Consider the following 19,750-nt stretch of genomic DNA (forward strand, 5'->3'; position numbering starts at 1 on the left):
CGATCACAAATGCAGACATGGTTTTATGTTTATGCGGCGCGATACACAACGCAACGCGTAAAAACACAGTATAAGTCATTATAATCAGTAATTATGTCCCCACTGGATGCAACAAATGCCTCGTTTGTAATGGGTTTTATTGGTTTTGTTTCGCCGTGCTGGGAGACGGCATCACAGTGTGTTAAGTAGGGATGTAACGATTAACTGTGAGCCGGTTGAAAATCGATTTAAATATGTGACGATTCAAATTGGTTGAGATGCTAAACAAATCGCGATTCAATTAGGGGTAGGAGTTTATATGAACGTATGTGAGGGGAACTTACTGTCTTTAGAAAAGTTTAGATGGTATTATTTCTTTTCATCTTGCCTCTGTATAATGCAGTGCAGCATTTTGTCCAAGCAATAATAAAAGGACAAATTTTATTTATAATGTGTCCTAAATCTAATTTTGTAAAAAAAATCGCAAATCGAATCGTGAAATCAAAACCGTGAATCGAATCGAATCGTGACTTAAGTGAATCGTTACATCCCTAGTGTTAAGGGGCGTAACATTTCCGTCACACGCTTGAGGTATTCGGCCAATCACAACGCACTGGATAGCTGGCCAATCAGCGTACACCTCGCTTTTCAGAACGATGAGCTTTGTAAAAATCGACGCATTTCAGAAAGGCGGGGCATAGAGGAGCAACAATAATGTACATTATGTGGAAAATAATGTTTTTTTTTTTTACCTTAAACCACATAAACACATTGCATTACACCAAATACACAACATAATGTTCTTTTTAGCAACGTCATGTGACCACTTTAACATTCCAAAGACAAAGGAAAACATGAAATCGCATCATATGACCCCTTTAATCAAATAAATGCAACCTTGCTGAGCATAAGAGACTTCTTTTAAAAACATTTTAAAATCTTACGCCAAACTTTGAATGGTAGGGTATATCACAGTCTAACTCATGAATGCACAATTGTTTGACATGGTGCAGATGCATAAGCCTTCAAAGCCTTGTGACGGGTTTGGTTTTACACAATCCTGGTCTTCTGTGGCAGAGGGTCGGGCTTGTGCGGTGGTATTTGACTGCAAGTTCATAGAAACCTCTGCCTCTCTCCACCACAACGTTCACGAGCTCTTTGAGGGCATTGTGAGGCAGATCCGACTGCGGAGAGACAGCAAAGAGATCAATGAGCGCCGACGCTCCATCTACAAGCGAAAAGAGAGCATCACCAAGAAAGCAAGACGCTTCCTAGATCGACTTGTAGCCAAGAACAACAAGAAGATGGCCCTGAAAGTGCGCTCCAAGTCCTGTCATGACCTTGCAGTGCTGTGAAACCCACAGATCACTCTTAGTCCTTCAGCTCTGGGTTTCTTTGTTTTCTGTTCATAAGACAAAAGAGGATTTGTCTTTCTGATAAGACTTCTTTTAAAGTTGAACATTAATTCACATTTATTTATTTCAAAATCTAGCATTAACAACTTTTTTATTGACTCCCCTGAAGATCTTGAGGTTTTGCTCATTGTTCTTAATCTTACCCCATAGATAAAATTTTTGATAGATGTTTGAATTAAATCAAAGGTTTATTACTATATATCACCAATTAAGTGGACTTTGTTTTGTATTGAACATTTTATCAATGTTTGCCTTATTTGACAAACTGAATAGGCAATAGCATTAATTAACAAGCAATATTTATTATTTATTGTTGTTTATATGTTTTCCTTAAAAATGATAATTTCACCTTATTGTTTTTTCTAACAAAGGAAGAATTTTGTATACACTGAAAGACATTAGCTATGAGAAAAGCACTGCCCAGTGGAAAAGTTAAAGTAGAGAGAGCTAAAACCAATCTTTTTTTTTTTTTCTTACAAGTTGATTCTGTTAAAGCAAAAAATATTATGGACATGTCAATCATCATTTAAAAAGGCCATGTGAATATCCTCCATAAGCCTGTTACAGTTTAGTTTATTTGAAAGAGATATTTGGTCAGTAAACATTATAAAGGTGTCAGCTATTTTTGCAGGAATAACAACAAAAATAATGGTTTAAAGGCTATTTCTCTCAATGTATTTTTGTCTACTTTTTTGGTACTGGACATGGAGGGGAAATGTTTTTTTGTACAACTTAATGTTGTTGGTTTGTAAATATTTATTTCCAAAATTTGTATAATAATAAATGGTTTGAAATATGTAAATACAATTATAGATATAACTTTCAATGTTTTTTATTATTAAATCCCAATCTGAACTGAGTTTCAGTTTTTTTCCCACCCAGTCTGTCTTTCAGAAGAACATAAGAGTTGTTATATTTCGTTGTCGTAAGTCTTCCATACTTGATTATTTTTAAAGATTTAAATTGTTTTTTAAAATGTTTATGTTGTTTTATCCATAAGGTGCACTGCTGTTTATAACGGAAGTATTTGCTCGTGTTCCATGACCTCACTTTGAATCTGCTGCTATTGTGAAAAGATTTGTTCAGATATCCAGATCTAAGTGGATGCTGTCCTGAACAACCCCGTATCGTCCTTGTTCTCGGATACAGTCGAATGACTGAGGGCTTTTCATGGTGCTATTTGCATTCTTAACATCTTCAGCTATAATACAAAAACAGTAGATATAGACAAGTTCTGCATACCCCAAAGCCAGCCCTCAAAATGACCAAGAATGCCACTGAAAAGACGTCAAGGTCAAGTTTGTGGATGGTGGCTTTCCCAGATGCCGATTAAACCTCATGTATAAAGTTACACTGTCAGTTGAGGGTCACCAATGAAAAGTTTACTCTTAGACTAGATTTGATTTGTGTCCATCTTCCCAAAGAAATTCCTCCAACTGCAAAATTGCTGGGGGTTTTTTGACACATACCTCAAACATAGATCACCCAAAAAATAAAATTGTCATCATTTATTCAGCCTAATGTTCCGAACCTGAGTTGCATTTTCTTCTTTCTGCAGAACACAATAAATAACTTGAAAAATTAATAATAATAATAATAACTTGTTGGTTCCACAATGAAAGTCAGCTAGGGTCTAGTGTTGCTTTACTCCACTGACTTTCATTGTGTATCCAAAAACATTTTTCAAAATATCTTCTTTTGTGTTCCACAGAAGAATAAAAGTCAGGTTTGGAACAACAATGTAGGTAAGTACATGATGATGGAATTTCTATTTTTGGGTGAACCATTTCCTTAAAAGGAATAGTTCACCCAGAAAAAAAAGAAAATTACCTGAAAACGTACTGACCCTCAGGCCATCAAAGATGTAGATGAGTTTGTTTCTTCAGAACAGATTTGGAGAAATTTAGCATTACATCACTTTCTCACCAGTGGATCCTCTGCAGTGAATGGGTGCCGTCAGAATCCGAACAACTGATAAACACATCACAATAATGCAGCTTTTCACCTGAAAATATGTTATGTATGATGGACTGGAGTCGTGTGTTGATTATTGTGATATTTTTATCAGCTGTTTGGACTCTCATTCTGACGGCACCCATTCACTGCAGATGATCCATTGGTTAGAGATGAAGTGATGTAATGCTAAAATCTGTTCCGATGAAGAAACAAACTCATCTTTAACTTGAATGGCCTGAAGGTGAGAACATTTTAAGCATATTTTCATTTTTGGGGAACTGTTCCTTTAACAACCAATGGATATATATTGTTGCAACAGTTGCTCCCATGTCCATGTGCTTGAGTATTTATCCATATAGAGAGGACATGCGCTGGGGCAACCACTGTCAAGCACCAAGAAAAGAAGCAGGAGGCCAGAACTGCAATTAGGCCAGCCAGTGTGCTGCGCCTGGGTCAGCTCTTTCCACTGGCCCCCTTGTCACCGCTGGAGTGGGGGAGGGGAAGTGGTGTTCTGGCTGGGAGCTCAGTGCATTGATTTGGTCAGGGTAATGGAAAGAATGCTTCACTCCACACTCAACCTTTCCCCCAGCTGATACAGCCTGCACACATGTACATGCAGATCGCACACAAATAAACAGCTTTTGTTGTCTTTCTGTACATTTAATAGGATTTTTTCATGCACATATAGTTAACATCTGAAAAATGTTGAAACTACCCAACATATGGTGCTGTCTTCAGTTCAGATGTACCATTCTCTAAACTGCTTTGAACTATGATTCATCTTCCAAGCTGTTTTACAAAGTAACAATTAACTTCTGCGCATACCCAGCAGGTATTTTTGTGGTGGAAACACATGCAAGGCTGTTTCTTCCTTTCATAACAAGTGGAAGTTTTCTCCAAATACCAAAAAATAACTGTGCATTAAGCATCTGACATGAGATTAAAGGGAGTGCATTCACCAGAGCCATGCAGTAAAAACTAACACAACAGGGAAAGAGAGAGAGGGGGAGTGTAGAATGGAAAAAGTGAATAAGACGAAGGAGGTGGCAAGTGCATACAAGAAGACAAATGGTCCTGCACTGGTCGCACTGACTGGTTCTTGTAACGTGTCAAGAATCTGGCATCCTCCAGATGTGTGTCATGTTCATACTGTGGAAAGCCTCTGGAGAGATTTACATTTGGCTGCACTCTGCCTCACTATGAGTGCAGGGAGAGAGAGAGCTAATTACGGAAAGTTGGCAGCCAGCAGAACATCAAGCAAGCGGTGGCGAGAGTCAACGGAAAGAATGAGATTAAACCAAGAAAAATGTGGGGTCATATATATACTATATATATACACTCAATTTTTTTCCTTGTATTCAAAGTCATGAAAACACCATCGTGGAGTTTTTCTTTTGCTATTTGAGCAAATGGGAATGCAAAAAATAAATTTGTGGTACTCTCCCACTCACTGCTCTTCAAGTTAACCCAACTATGACGACTTCAGCTGCTGAGAAACCCGGAAATGTGAAAAAGGTCCATAGACACACCCACTCAACGTACATTGTAACACAGACCAAAGATTTAAGAACTTGTGAAATAAATTTAATAATTTTCAGCCATAATGCATAAAAAAGCACACAGGAGTGAAGTGAAGGAGTGAAACTGTAAAACATTAAGAGGACCACAAGACTCAACTAAGAGGTTCTGATCAAGCGTTCTTCTTCATTTTTGTTACATTTTTTATTCAATTTTGATGTTGAACTAAAATGATGCATAACATTATAGAAATGAAATATTGTGCATTAATTTTACAAAAATAAAATATTATACGATCATGGTCTCCCGGTCTGTTTTGACAGCGAACAACACGAGTGTGACTCGTAAATGAACAATACCAAAGGATTAAAATTAAAAAGAAAGTTTGAGGATATGTCAATAATGCACCAGTCAGTTAGGTTGCCAACCGCCAATAAACACCAAAGAAGAAGAAGAAGGGTGTGTCTTTTTTTGTTTTTGTTTTTTTTCCTCTCTCCACCTCTCCTTTGATGTCAGTCTAATACCCACACTCCAGTCTAGTGGGTGGCGGTAATGCACCTTTGAGATGAGTTGCCAACCGCCATTAAACCTGAAAGAAGAAGAAGAAGAAGAAGAAGAAGAAGGGTGTGTCAATTGTGCGTGTCTCACTTCCGTTGTCAGTGTGTGTGACACGAGTTCCCTCTGGTGGACGGTTTCGCGCGTTGCTCTTATGCAACAATAACGGTACGTGCACGCGTCACGCAATGGCTGTTTGCTGCCAGTCAGCTTGTCGTTTCGCCTTGTGGTCAGTAATAGTTCAAACGACCAAGTTTTGGCTTAATACAATTGTGTTTTTTAGGTTTGTGTGGATTCGAATTAATCTACTGGGGTTGCAGCGGCAGCAGAAGTGGACAGTAGACCCGGGTTTTACCGCTCGTTTGTGGAGTCGGGATTGTAAAGCTTTGTAGGCCGCAGTGTCTGAGGTAAGACGGAAAGGCTAATGGCTATTTACTGTTTATTTACTGACCAATATCAACTTATTATGTATCATACGAGAATCATATTGATATTAAATGTATTAAATTATTGTATTTACGACGTTTACGGTGGGTTTGTTTTGGCTAGTTTGCAAAGACGAACCGACTTTAGCCAGTGCTAACAAAGCAAGCTTTAAGATTCTCTACTGATAATACGAAAGGTGTCGACTTATAACATCCAAATCTACCTATAAGTCTGTGATATGTGCTTATGTTGTCTAGAGCTGTTCAAAATATGATCTATAAAAAGATGGTTCGCGATAGTGTGTGAGAAAAACAGTTAGCCAGGAAGCTAACGTGCTTAAACGTGCGTTTCATGACCCCGTCCAGTCATTTCATAGTCATCCATGTCCGCAAGGCAGAAATGTACAGTCCGAGTTTATTATTTTGGGACACCGTTCAGACGAATATATGTCTTGTAATTTCAGAATAAGGTTTGTGTACTTAGGTTAAACATTAAATGTCCCTTAATATACCGCTTTCCTCGTCTGCAGATCAACAACAACAACATGGCCGATGATTTGGACATTGAAGCAATGTTGGAGGCTCCTTATAAAAAGGTGGGCGTTTATGCAAATAAATGAACTCGGTCAGGAATCTGTACAGCTTTCATTTGAAACGGCTAACCTGTCGTGTTTTCTCTAAGTCTTTGTTGTCAGATCAATAACTTGAATGTTTCTGTCATAGTGGTTTCAATGAATAAATTGCCCATCTATCTCTTTTTGTAGACTTGCCTATATCTCACCTCTACTCCCATGAATTCCAGTGTGAACTGTCAAAAAAATGAAGGTAGTAATTGCCCAATATATTGATGTACTGTGGTACCCTTGGTTGAAATACATAGGCAAAATTATACATAGGTACCGCCAGAATAAATGCAGTGGGTGCACATAAGAGCTGGTATAAACTCTGTGGAGACTGTATTCATGTTATTGTATGCATGGTATTCTTAGCTTCATATTTTTTATTATCAGGAAGTTTACTTTCTAAATAGCTAGAACTAGATTGCATGTTTTACAGTATAAATATATTGCAGGAAACTACTTAAAATGTCCCCAGTGCAGAAATCCTGGAGTTGACACACAAGAAAATCCACAGTCTCTATATTCTCCATTCATCACTTTGAAAATAATCTGAAGTATTCTATAAATGTCATCTCTTTTGGTGAAAAAAGTATTTATGCATGCTGCTGACATTTAACAAGTATTTATAAATGGTTATTCTGCCGTTTTACAAACTGGAAATGATGGGGCTCAGCATAAAATGTCATAACGTTCACTGTAAGATATATTTATCTTATAAACAATCTAGCCTTTTAACAACTACAAAAGAACAACTCAACTTTAGATGGTCTGTGGGAGTCGCTATTACTAAGCCGTGTGAATCCCTGTTTGCTTCAGGGCGAGATGTGTGACTGAGGTGGCATCGAGCTCTTTCAATCCACGAAGGCTAATGGGGTGAAGATCACTGGAATGGCATCAACCACTGGAGCTCGTTTAGTGGCTGGCTGCTAGCGTTGCCACTTTGGGTCTTAGGCTCAGATAGCCTTGGTACTGAACATGTTGGGCTGCTTAATGAATGAATGAAGTGTCTAAAAAAGCAATGCTATTTTACATACCCAGCATAGCACTAGCACTTGAATTTTTGGCCGTCTTACTCAAGTAATGCAAGCACTAGTAAGGAAGAACGACATTGGCAGCCATGTGGTTGGTTTCTTTCTAAAGGCCCCCCTTGTAGTTGTTTTCCTCCCACTCAAACCCTGTAATGAACTCCTATTTAATGATCATATTATATTCTCTTTTGTTCCCATCCCTTCTTTATCCTTACGACTTGAAATGTTTCGCCGTCCTCCTCATGCTGTCTTCTATCAACCCTGCTTAGGATGACAGCAAGTCCTTAAGTACCAATGGCCATGAGGAGCGGAGCAAGAAGTATGTTTTGTATAACCCTTGTAGTTAATTTTATGTCTTACAAAACTCTTCCTTAATGTTTTACTTACTAAACTTGAATTTTTTTTGAATCGCAAGAAAAAAGAAGAGCAAAAGTCGGAGCAGAAGCCGCAGCCGGGAAAAGAAGAGAAGCAGGAGTCGCGATCGCAAGAGGAGTCACGACCGCAGGAGGAGCCGCAGCAAAGATCGGAAGCACAGCCGCAGCAAGGAGAGACGCCGCAGCCGTTCCAGGAGCAGGGAGCGTGGTGGTCGCTACAGAGCTCCATTGTACGTAGCCATCTTTTGCTTTGGGTTTTAATCTTCATGTCAAGTGTCCACACAGTTCGGAGAAACAGTGCTCTTTACCATAGTGAGCATGTTAACCTGAAGTAAAAGGTTCCCACAGTGCTCCTGATGAGTGAGAAAATGTCTTCCAGAGAATACCAAGTATGCAGAGGAGTTTAGCTGCCATCCCAATTTACATGTCTGTTGTGAATCAGCAGAGAAGATGAGTAGATTTCCCCCAAAACAAGGAATTTGTTGTAATGTGTACAACATTTACCCTTGTGTTCCCCATTGAAGCTTTTAGTATATATTTAGAATTAGTAGTAGAGTGAGTAGTCGTAGCTACTGAGATTAAAAACCTTGAAAACCTTGTTTTTAAATCACAGTTCTGGCCTGAAATTTAACGGTGGTCCCAGGGGGAAGACTGGCCCACCACCTGCCATCAAACTAAGGTTTCTATGATACTATTTTTGTTGTGTGTGGGTAGTTGCTTGTTCTGTGTATGATTCAGACATGGAAAGTCTTTCCAGAAGTATTCATAGAAATTCTCTCTCAGCCGTAGAAGGTCTAAAAGCCGCAGTCCTTTCAAGAAAGACAAAAGCCCTATAAGGTAAGTTTATTTCAGCCTTGGTAATTACGTTTCCCTCAACTGAATTCTTTGCTGATTATAGTAATTCATTGCTTGTTTTTGTCTTTTGCTAACAGACAGCCCATTGATAATCTCACTCCCGAAGAAAGAGATGCACGCACAGTGTTCTGCATGCAGCTGGCAGCAAGAATCCGACCACGAGACCTGGAAGAATTCTTTTCTGCAGTGGGAAAAGTCAGTGTTTGTGCATCTACAGTTCTACCTTGGTAGCCTATTCTACTTTGGATTTGGATTGACACCTCTAATTCCTATTGTTCTTCTTTAAAGGTGCGAGATGTGAGAATCATCTCCGATAGAAACTCCAGAAGATCCAAAGGAATTGCATACATTGAGTTTGTGAATGCCACCTCTGTACCTTTGGCAATTGGCCTTTCTGGTCAAAGACTTCTCGGAGTACCAATCATTGTGCAGGCTTCACAGGTAACATAGTCACTCTGAATGTTGAAACATTTGCACAATTTTTGCTTGTCGACGTTATCATCTAATCATAAATTGTGTTTGACCAGGCTGAGAAGAACAGAGCAGCTGCGTTGGCTAACAACTTACAGAAGGGCAGTTCTGGACCTATGAGACTGTATGTTGGCTCATTGCATTTTAACATCACAGAAGACATGCTCAGAGGCATCTTCGAGCCGTTTGGAAGGGTAAATACTGCCATGTATTTTTTCCTCACTTCATGTTATATTATGACTTTGTTTTTATTCATGTTGATGTTTCCTTTTTCACACAGATTGATAGTATTCAACTGATGATGGACAGTGAAACAGGACGATCAAAAGGATATGGCTTTATCACAGTAAGTTTTGTGGTCGAGTTGTTTTGGTGCAGAATTTCTGACTTTACAAGACAAGTAGTTGGTGTCAAGCTCCAGAAGCAGTTATTCATCTTCTCAAGAGCTTATTAGCTTTCCTCTTTCCCCACAGTTTGCTGATGCCGAATGTGCTAAGAAGGCTCTGGAACAGCTTAATGGCTTTGAGTTGGCTGGCAGACCAATGAAAGTGGGACATGTGACGGAGCGCACTGATGCCTCAACCGCCAGCTCCTTCCTGGACAATGATGAGCTGGAAAGGACCGGAATTGATCTGGGAACGACTGGTAGACTTCAGCTGATGGCCAGACTGGCCGAGGGTAAGGATGTACTCTTTGATCTGCTGTATAAATTTCATACTGTTATGAAGTGAATAATGTCTTGTGGGATTTTTTTTTACAGGGATTAAAAATCTTAGATTTTTTATCTGTTAGGTACTGGTCTGCAGATCCCACCTGCTGCTCAACAGGCCCTTCAGATGAGTGGCTCCATGGTAGCCATGGCTGCAGCTACTGGTCAGTACCTTGACTTTTAGGTTCAGTAGATGTGCCTTTAATAAGGCCTATGGGGTTTTCAATTAACATCCCTTTTTTTTTTTTTCAGCTGCTATGAACCCTGGATTGAGTTTTAACCTCAATGTGCCCCCGAACCAAGCTTTGAATCTACCATCACAACCAATTGCAACACACTGTTTCCAACTGTCTAACATGTTCAATCCAAACTCGTAAGTAGCAGGAGTTAGCAAAATTACAGGTATATAGAGAAAGTACTGTTAAAGAGCATTTTTGCCTGAACTGCATTGCTTTCTTGCAGAGAAAATGATCCTGGTTGGGAAGTTGAGATTCAGGATGATGTCATTGAAGAGTGCAACAAACACGGTGGAGTCATACACGTATACGTGGACAAGAAATCAGCTGAAGTATGTTTCTTCCCTTAAACGTTATCATTAATTACTATACTAAATGTGGAGGTTTATATATACTAATTTAATATTTACTTTGTCATTTATTTCAGGGTAATGTCTACGTGAAGTGTCCCAGCATTCCTGCTGCTATGGCTGCAGTCAGTGCGTTACATGGACGTTGGTTTGGAGGTAATTCTAAGTTCTGTACGTCTTGATTTGAGGATTGTCTGTCTAAATTCTAAAGCAATGTTCTGATAAGTATTAGGGTTGGGCGATGACTACAAAATTGGCATCGGATGATGTCTACAGTGAAACAGCGCGATGGACGATGACATCGGGGGGGGGGAGTTAAGGGGTGTGCCCGAAGCGTGAATCCGTATTCAGAAAGGCACGGAAAACAAATAACGGTTGCCTGTTAAAATTACAGTAGCTACATAAAATTTCACTTTGTTTATTTCACCACATAAACAGAGTAAGGAGAGATGACTGAGGACGATGGCGAATGATTTGCAAAATGTGTGGTAAGTACTGCCGCTAACGGAGTACGTGCGATCGCCAATCTCAAAAGTGAAACTAAAAAGAGATTGTGCATTCAAAAGCCGTTTCAGTGCCAGGCATAATAGCGGCTCCCTTGATGCACGCAATTTATGTACAGTATACAGGGATTAAAGCAAAAAAAAATCCTGAGCCTGAACTTTTTTCTGGGGGCGGGGCAGCACAGCACATGCAAAGCATGCAATGACTGTGGCAACTTTAACATCTGAAAGGATACTATGGCAAAGTTATTGCTTTCTTTATTCAAATAGATTTTTTTTTTCATGAATATATAGTTGACCTGAAGAATGAAAGCTGTATCATACACTTGGAAAATTATGAGCTATAACACCACTTATCGACACTAGGGGTGTGACAATACACTTAGCTTACGAGACAAAATACAGATACTTGATTCACTAGAACGTGCCAATATTTTAATACTATTTTTAAGAAATTTTCAATGACAAAATATTTGTCTTTTAATTACAAAAAGTAAAACAATGCAGTTGTATTTAGAAATATTTTAACTAATCTAGGCCTGTAACTACTGATTATTCTGATAACCGAGTAATCTGATTTTTTTAGTAAGAAACAGACCTAAGTGAAAACCAGGCTTTAGTATGACTATTTAGGCTATATATAAACTAACGATGAGGCAATAATAATTCTCAAATATAAAATATCAAAACCAAGAAATTACATGATTGCATTGAACAACACTGTTAAAATACATAATGTCACATGCCTATACATAATATAAACATAACCTTAACTTAAGTACATTATGTATTAAAACAAATACCTGCAGAGGGCGCCAACGGCCTGGTGACGTTTCACTTTACAGCGTGATTACATGTTTAAATCCATTTAATTTTAATATTTTAGGAACTTTTATTTTGAAATCGCGATGTACAATACATGGCATATTTAGACATAAGTTGATGTATTTTCCTGTGTTGGCAAAGCCTTATAAATGATTTACGTTACAAATCTAGAGAGAATGCACAGTTTTTCCAGATCAACGTTAAGCAATTCAAACTCAACGCATATGCAGAGGAAGAGTTTAGCCCCTTTCACACATACAGTACTGGTAAATTACCGGTAAGTTACCATTAATAGATCATGTGTGAACAGGACCTTTTAAAAAATCCTGGTAAATTTGTTCTGGCAATCATATCGTTCTTATGGAGATGAGAGCTGTTTACAAAGCTCCGCTGCTTTTTAATTAGTTTTTCTATATAAAAATATGCGCTAGATGGACATCTTTGACCATTGCGCCTGACAGCTTTTTGTCACGCTCCTCCATTCATCAGAGCTGCGACTCCGCAATTGGATACTATTATGCGCGTCTCGTGTTTATAAGAGCAAAACATTCTGATTGGCTAGTAATGTTAGTTTGGTTGAGAGTGAAAGCTGTGCTCCTCTCATACCATTGGTAGGCAAAGTCGTTGATTCGAAAGTGATATCAATCAACAAGATTTTTTTTAAATGTAGGACTATTTTTTTCCGCAGCCAAACGCTGCACGTCGGAGATCCGGCACGGTGCCGGAGAACTTTTAAGCCCCGAGTATAATTGCCCAATGACATACAGGTAACTGCTAGAGAAAATATTGAAATATATATTTTCCTCCCATCTCGAATTTATTCTCTTTAGGGGTTCCGTAGTACACGTCATTTTCTTTCCAAACACGGTATTGGGATGCGGCGGATTGCGGGGGTGGAATCACGATGCTGGCTCAACATCGTGATGTCTATTAGCCATCGGCGATGGACAATGGCATCGTCTATTGGCCCAACCCTAGTGGGGAACAAATAAAAGTGAGTAAGTGTAGGGCTAAATCTGGTCAATTTAGGGGTTCCGTAGTACACGTCATTTTCTTTCCGGACACGGTATTGGGATGTGGAGGGGAGGGGTTGTTTATCACGATGCTGGCTCAACATCGTGATGTCTATTAGCCATCGATGATGGCATCGTCTATCGGCCCAACCCTAATATGTATTATGTATTCTGTCTAGAACTGTTTGTATTATGGCCTGAATCATCTCACATTTCAATTTTATTTTCCAGGTAAAATGATCACAGCAGCTTATGTCCCTCTTCCTACATACCACAACCTTTTCCCAGAGTCAGTGCAGGCAACACAGCTTCTAATGCCCAGTCGTCGGTGATCAATCACCCCTGGAAGACTCAACTTTTTCAGCCTTGCTCTTTTTAACTTCTGGACAATAATAACAGTTCTGCAAGCTGTGGCACAGTTGTTTTGTTTCCTTTTAAGTTGGTTACAAAACCAGTAAGGTTAAAAGTTTCACTTGCATAGTGTCCTTACAGGTCTTGGACTTTGAGAGAAGTTCTGTGGTGTAAAAAGTTTCCTGTGTACAGCCTACTTGTTGAATTTTGCTTTTTGATCTTTTATTGTTTGTACATTTTTTTTTTCCCCCTTCAACATATATCGTCTTTGTGATAGATCTGATTGGCATGTTTCTCACTCGAGGAGGTGTACAATATTGACAGATACACAATATAAATGGCTTAGATTTAAACTGCAATTTTGATCAGACATGAACATATTCAACTTTTTAGCTCTATGAGCTGTGGGAACTAAATAGCTGACAAATCTTTTGTTCATTTAGAGACCATAAGGTTTAGAAACATTTTGTTTTTCTAATCAAGATTAGATTTTTGTAAAGTCCTTGATGAAAGTTCATTTCAAATAAAGCCAAGATAACAAAAACATTTTTTATCCTCATTTCATTTGAACTGAATTCCTGTTTTTAAAAAAAATCAAAAGAGAGCTGTCTTTTTTTTTTTTTTTTGTTCCTGAGGTTTGCTGCTATATTTATTGGTTAATGTTAATGAGTATAAATTAAACTGAAAAAAGAGGTGTGTCCAGAAAGTATCCAGCCATATATTATGAATAATACGAGATGAGGGATGCAATAAGATGAAAATGGCTGCAGCTATGGGCAACTGGTCACGACAATGCACCTGCCCATGCATCACATCTCGTGCAGAGTTTTTTGCCAAAACATCAAATCGTTCCCGATCAGCAGCTCTGGACGTGCCTCGTAAATGCGGTTCAAGAGCTCACCGCTCCACTTGAACTTCATGTCTCCAAAAGCCCTGAAAGGAATCAACAGGCCCAATAACCTGTCATGTTTTACCACTGTCTTCCGCTCGGAAGCAGGATGCTCTGAAAGAACCCGTTGCATCTCATCTGGGTTGTGGGCATTGTGGTCATTGGTAACAGTGAGAGCTGACCACCTCCCATCATCCCCTTGTACCCCGAGCACTGCTTTGCTGTCACCCAGATTGGCCACATGAAGATCTTCTCAGTCCACGTGAGCCACACAAGCCGTGCATCCAGAGAGAGCAACTCTGAGAGGTGTGAAATGAGCAAAAGGAACCCCAAAGTCCACCTGGGCCTCCAAGGAAATATCGTTATCCAGCCTCTTGAAAGCGTTTCTTAAAGCTGTTTGTATATCACTGTCATCATCCTCGTGCAGATCTATCATCTCCTGCCAGTATGTCCTCGGGCTATTGAAGTATAGTTTGCCAGCATCTGTGCTAACATAGTCGTTGGGATGCTTGTGCCATTGTAGCACTGGAAGTACAGGCCGTTCACTCTCCACTGCCTCCTCTATCTCAGTTAAAGTCTTCAATGGAAGTAGAGACACGGCTATGTAGTAAAAGAGGCGTTCACTAAAAGAGGCCATCAAACACTCTATAAACAGCATGCCTCGGCTCTGTAGACACGTTGCACCACTCCATCTGTCTTCACATGGGGAGTTTGATGGTAGGATATTACTATCAAAACCTTTTATTGACCCGTTATACGTCCATCATAGCCATTTGGTTTTAAACTATATTCATTAGTCTTTAAAACATGGTTTATTTGTGTGAGCGACATCTCTTTTGCTTTGGCATTGTATTTTCTTCTGGGGTTTAGAATCATTGGTGGATTTGTGCAGACTGGTGTGCAGATTGTAGATTGTAGAGTCAAATATCCCTGCACTGCTGTTTTCCATCTCTGTAATGACCACAGATGTCTAAAGTGGTGCACTGAAGTTGGAGACATTTATGCCAAGAGAAGTTCTGGTGGATTCTGAACCTGTAAATGTGTTGGGTTAAATTAATTTTAAAAAATCAAACCAAAGTAAGCAATCAAGATTTACTGTGCTAAGAAAGTAGGCCTATACATGAACATATAACTAAGTACAGTTCAGCCATACTGTATAGTGGCAAAAACAAAATGATTGCATGCAAGTGCATCTGTTACTAAAGGCTCTCTAGACACCAAATTATTATTTTTCAATAAATACTAGATATAAATGGAATTGTATACCTGTTAGAGCCGATGTGAATATTGTAAACGTACTTCTCCAGACTTTTTATATTTCACAGATCTGCTTCCTCGTCCCACGTTGTTTTAAAATAATGTTCAAGGGATGGAAAAGTACAAAGTCCATTCTATTTATATTCTTGCGCGGGAGCGCGCCTACCTTGTGCGGTCTTTCTGCTGCTCGTGGCAGTATTTTAAATATTTCAGTATTAGAAAATTTTAACTTAAGGACGTCGAACCCTAAAAAACACAAATGTCATAATTATTACATAAAAAATCGAGATTATGACAAAACGTCATCATTATGACATAACGTTACACTGAAATATTAATACATAATTATGAAATCAAATTTAAAGAAGTTGCTTTTTTTGTAAAATTGTGAATTTTCATCTCATTTTTTTTGGCATAAGTTCGTTATGCAACGATTATGTTTTTAATAATTAAAAACAATTCATTATGATTCTTCATAACTATGTAGCTTCATTTGATTATATTAGAACATGATGACGTAATTACGTAATGAACCAAACAACCACCGAATCGGTTCTTTAAAACGATCTGTTCAAAAGAACCGGTTCGCGGAAATGATTCGGACTTCCGATCACTACTTGTGGGAACATAATATAAACAAAAAAAGACAAAAAGATGTCTTTCATTAAACACTGTTGATTTTCTCCAAATGGACTGGATATTTATATTTCCAAGGACAGATGAACGAACCAGTTAGAGCAGCATTGTATTGGTTCATATTCACAATTTCCGGTAAAAGAAAGACATGCAAGGTTTAGGTTTCAACCAATAAACTCCGTAAACGTCACAAAAACCCGCCCACAAGTGACTCAGATAACCAATGACAGTTATAATAACAGTCGTCCCGCCCCAGCTCTAAGTGCGTCTTGTGTAAGCATTGGAGTGTGTTTTGAGGGCTGATGACACACTGTCCTGTGAAGGTAGTGGGCATGTCGTCGTCTCTAAAGTTGCCCGAGTAATACATTTGTTTATCTTTTGGTTGACGAAGGCTTTATAAGAAGCTATCTGCATTATTTCTGTCATTGTTTATGTTGAGAACACTGTAATTGAATAAACATGATGAACGGGACTCTATCAAGAAAACTTCTGGGTTCCATGTGTGGGATCTCCAGCCGTCGACTGAGCTTCGCTCAAAGCGCTGTCAACGCTGTGCAGAAGCAGAAAGGTCGGTACAGTATAAGTACATCTAATTCTCTAGTCTAGAGACTAACAGAGACGCAGTTGTATTTAGCTTGTGTAAGTTACTCTACAAGGCTGTGCTAATAGAAGTATTAGCAAGCTGGCATGTAAATACTTTCTAGTATGGCTGTATTTATTCCAGTCACTATGACTTTTAATGTTGATGAACATGCCTGTCTTTTTCCACAGAGTTGATCAAGAGTAGGGAACTAGAAAAGGATGAACTGAGACCGCTGTATATGGACTTTCAGGCCACCACACCCATGGTACCCATCTGCTGTAGTCATCCTAATTATACTCCTGCCATGTAGATAAAGTAACTAATCAGACTCGTAAATCTAGTGCATGAGAACATTTCTGGGATGTTTATATGCCATTGTTTTCATTGAAAAATGTTCCAGGACCCAAGGGTTTTGGATGCCATGCTTCCCTATCAAGTCAATTACTACGGGAACCCACATTCCAGGACTCACGCTTATGGATGGGAGAGCGAGACCGCAATGGAAAAAGCGAGAAAAGTTAGTCTTTATACTTCCTTGCATGTATTTATAAGAGAAGCAAGAACATTCTCTGAATTATTAGCATTCTCAGATAGCTGAGAGTTGTATTTATGAGTACTGAAGCATAATATTTTGGTTAAGTCAAAAATGCGCTGTTTATGGTAGCACAAATGTTTATTTCCTCTTCAGCAAGTAGCAGATCTTATTGGTGCTGACCCGAGGGAGACTGTGTTCACCAGTGGTGCGACTGAGTCCCAACAATATGTCAATCAAAGTAAGTATGTCATTACTGTGAGGCAAGATTAGGAGAAAGTGGGACGCAGGGACACAAATGACTAGACATATTCTAAATAAACAAATATGTAAAGTTTATATAGTAGGCACTGCTAGTAACTAAATATCTCTTGGTTGTTCTTTTATGTCTTGTTTTTTTTTCTTTTTTAAAGTGTGTGGCTCGGTTTTATAAGGCTAAGAAAACCCACATCATCACCACCCAGACTGAGCACAAGTGTGTGCTGGACTCTTGCCGAATTCTGGAGGCAGAGGGTTTTGAAGTAACATATTTACCTGTGAAAAATAATGGACTGATTGATTTGAAGGTAAGCTTTCTTAAAGGGGAAACATCCAATTTCCGCGCCAATTACAGCACCAATCAGAATAGCAAACGATATTGCTAAACACGTTTTATACACTCAACTCCCTTGTTTGACAAATTGGTAGTCCTGCATCAAACTAACTCTACTGGTTGAAGTAATGTAATTTTATGGATGCTCTTATAGATTGCAATCAGTGTGGGGAAGAAACTAGTTATATGTAAATGAATTACGTAATTTAATTACAAAATAGATGTACCTGTAATCTGACACAGTTACTGAGAAAAAATGGTATTTAAATTACAGTTACTTATGAAAATGTTAACAGTTACGAATGGGGTTACATCTGAATATTTACACACACACACACAAACACAGATTTAATTGATTTCTTTCCCAAATTGCATTGACTGCTCTAAAATATGAAACACCAGTGTTTCAGGATTTTAGGAAACAGAATAGGACACATTCTTATTTGATTACTGTTTTATTTCCTGCTTGGTTTTATGTATATGCTTTATTTTTCCCAAGGCATTAGTAGATGGCAGTGTTTCCTGTCATAGCTGTGCAAAGATTTGATTTCAAAAACAGTATCATAGCTATTAAACTATATCGTGTTATGATTTTGAATCCGTATTTAACCTCAGAACGATCTCAAAGTAAAAAAGAGGTGCTAAAGTCAGATTTTGTGGAGGCTGTGCTTTAAAATTGAATTTTTATATTCTTAGGATTTTGAAAGTAATTAGGGATGTAACGATTACCGGTTTGACGATAAATCATGATAAAATTCCCCACGGTTAGTATTACCGTTTCATCTTTTAATTATCATTAAAAATGTATTAGATTACTGCGATTTGAACAACTCATGATAAATAAATACTATCCAGCATAAAGCACAGATAAGTAACAGTCTCACGTGCGCACAGCACGCAGAGTAGTTTCGTTTTGAGTGAAAACAGGGTGGAAAAGCTGGGAGGTTTTAAAAGAGTGCTAAGGGAATTATACAAATGAATATATGAATTAATTAATTATATGAATGTACCTCTGAAGGTTCTGACTGTCTTCAGAAACGATTCGATGGCATTTTGTTTTCATCTTCGCTCCATGTAATACCTAAAGGAAGTGTTCTTATCCCAATACTGTTTTGTCCACGGAGGTTACGGGAAACAGCTCTAATTCAGCTTTTCCATAAGCGCCACCTGCTGTCAAGCGAGTGGATTTACAGAGACTTACATTTACATTCAGCTTGCTTGCAGTTTTTGTCTGGCCGCATTTGCATGCCCTACTGTAGCCTAAATTTTGACCAGTTGATGAAAAACAAGCTTATGTGGATTCTACACATTTAAACAATTCAGATAAGTTATCTAGAATTATTTATGGAGCAGATAAAATACATATAATCATTTATTAATCAATTATCATTTTGACATATCTTTTCTTTGTTTAAAGGCTGAAATGTGAGGTTTACCTTTTTATGAAACTTTTTCAAAGCTTTATTTGAACATTTACATGAGATATTTCAACATGCTATTAAACTGTTGTCAGTCAAGTTGTCATTTAAAATCCGAACATCATTGGTAATGTTATTGTTTTAGTGATTATGCAAACAAAAAGTCATTTTATTTGTTGTTTGTTGATTTTTAAATATAAAACTTGGGGAAGTGATTTATGTGTCGGTACTTCTTGAACATCTCCAGCACATTTTAACAATACCGTGATAATACCGATAACCGTGATTAATTTTGATCACTATAATCGTGATAAGAAATTTTCATACCGTTACATCCCTAACAGTAATCAGTGTTGAGTACCTCTGTAAGGTTAACCCTGCCTGGTTTAAATGTTTGAAAATTAATATTGAGAAATTTAGAAGAGTCACCAAAATAATCAAATGTAATCAGTTACATTACTTTAAAGAAGTAATTGAAATAGTTACACTTCTTATTACATATCAAATAGGGTAACTTGTAATTGTAATTACATTTCTAAAGTAACCTTCCCAACACTGATGATCCTGTTGGTGGCTAATTTTGGCACATAAAAAAAAACATGAAATTCACCTTTATAAAATAGTTTTTTTTTCCATATTTCATTTTTTTTTTTTTTTTTT

The 19,750-nt window shown here is 38.2% G+C and overlaps 3 protein-coding genes and 1 pseudogene across 7 annotated transcripts in view; 3 read left to right on the forward strand and 1 right to left on the reverse strand.

Annotated features, from left to right (window-relative positions):
- Positions 1 to 2,115, forward strand: part of LOC107727768 (GTP-binding protein REM 1-like) — a 10,113-nt gene extending 7,998 nt beyond the window's left edge. For both annotated transcript variants that reach the window (XM_016537756.1, XM_016537757.1), the window contains exon 5: positions 1,057 to 2,115. In XM_016537756.1, the coding sequence (XP_016393242.1) occupies positions 1,057 to 1,334 (278 nt within the window). In that variant the 3' untranslated portion in view covers positions 1,335 to 2,115. The remainder of the gene's footprint in view (positions 1 to 1,056) is intronic.
- Positions 2,116 to 5,571: 3,456 nt separating this feature from the next.
- LOC107727761 (RNA-binding protein 39-like) lies at positions 5,572 to 13,716 on the forward strand. 4 transcript variants are annotated; one of them, XM_016537741.1, is made up of 16 exons: positions 5,574 to 5,830; positions 6,379 to 6,444; positions 7,766 to 7,815; positions 7,912 to 8,100; positions 8,484 to 8,549; positions 8,654 to 8,707; positions 8,803 to 8,920; positions 9,014 to 9,166; positions 9,253 to 9,390; positions 9,477 to 9,542; positions 9,670 to 9,874; positions 9,989 to 10,069; positions 10,158 to 10,278; positions 10,368 to 10,473; positions 10,569 to 10,647; positions 13,064 to 13,716. In XM_016537741.1, the coding sequence occupies exons 2-16, from the start codon at positions 6,394 to 6,396 to the stop codon at positions 13,162 to 13,164; spliced, it is 1,578 nt and encodes a 525-aa protein (XP_016393227.1). In that variant the 5' UTR covers positions 5,574 to 5,830; positions 6,379 to 6,393; the 3' UTR covers positions 13,165 to 13,716. The 4 variants fall into 4 exon arrangements, with proteins under 4 accessions (XP_016393231.1, XP_016393227.1, XP_016393228.1 ...); XM_016537742.1 differs by lacking the exon at positions 5,574 to 5,830 and adding an exon at positions 6,613 to 6,673; XM_016537745.1 differs by lacking the exon at positions 8,484 to 8,549 and having other exon boundaries at positions 5,572 to 5,830.
- A 276-nt stretch (positions 13,717 to 13,992) lies between these two features.
- Positions 13,993 to 14,903, reverse strand: LOC107727741 (pyruvate dehydrogenase [acetyl-transferring]-phosphatase 1, mitochondrial-like; annotated as a pseudogene).
- A 1,344-nt stretch (positions 14,904 to 16,247) lies between these two features.
- LOC107727777 (cysteine desulfurase, mitochondrial-like) overlaps positions 16,248 to 19,750 on the forward strand; it is a 6,064-nt gene continuing 2,561 nt past the window's right edge. The window contains 6 exon segments of the mRNA XM_016537767.1: positions 16,248 to 16,533; positions 16,737 to 16,813; positions 16,949 to 17,065; positions 17,237 to 17,302; positions 17,304 to 17,321; positions 17,494 to 17,646. Of these exon segments, the coding sequence (XP_016393253.1) occupies positions 16,425 to 16,533; positions 16,737 to 16,813; positions 16,949 to 17,065; positions 17,237 to 17,302; positions 17,304 to 17,321; positions 17,494 to 17,646 (540 nt within the window). The 5' untranslated portion in view covers positions 16,248 to 16,424.

The sequence above is a fragment of the Sinocyclocheilus rhinocerous genome, unplaced genomic scaffold (assembly GCF_001515625.1).
Source record: "Sinocyclocheilus rhinocerous isolate Xijiao unplaced genomic scaffold, SAMN03320098_v1.1 scaffold576, whole genome shotgun sequence".
In the NCBI taxonomy this organism is placed as follows: domain Eukaryota; kingdom Metazoa; phylum Chordata; class Actinopteri; order Cypriniformes; family Cyprinidae; genus Sinocyclocheilus; species Sinocyclocheilus rhinocerous.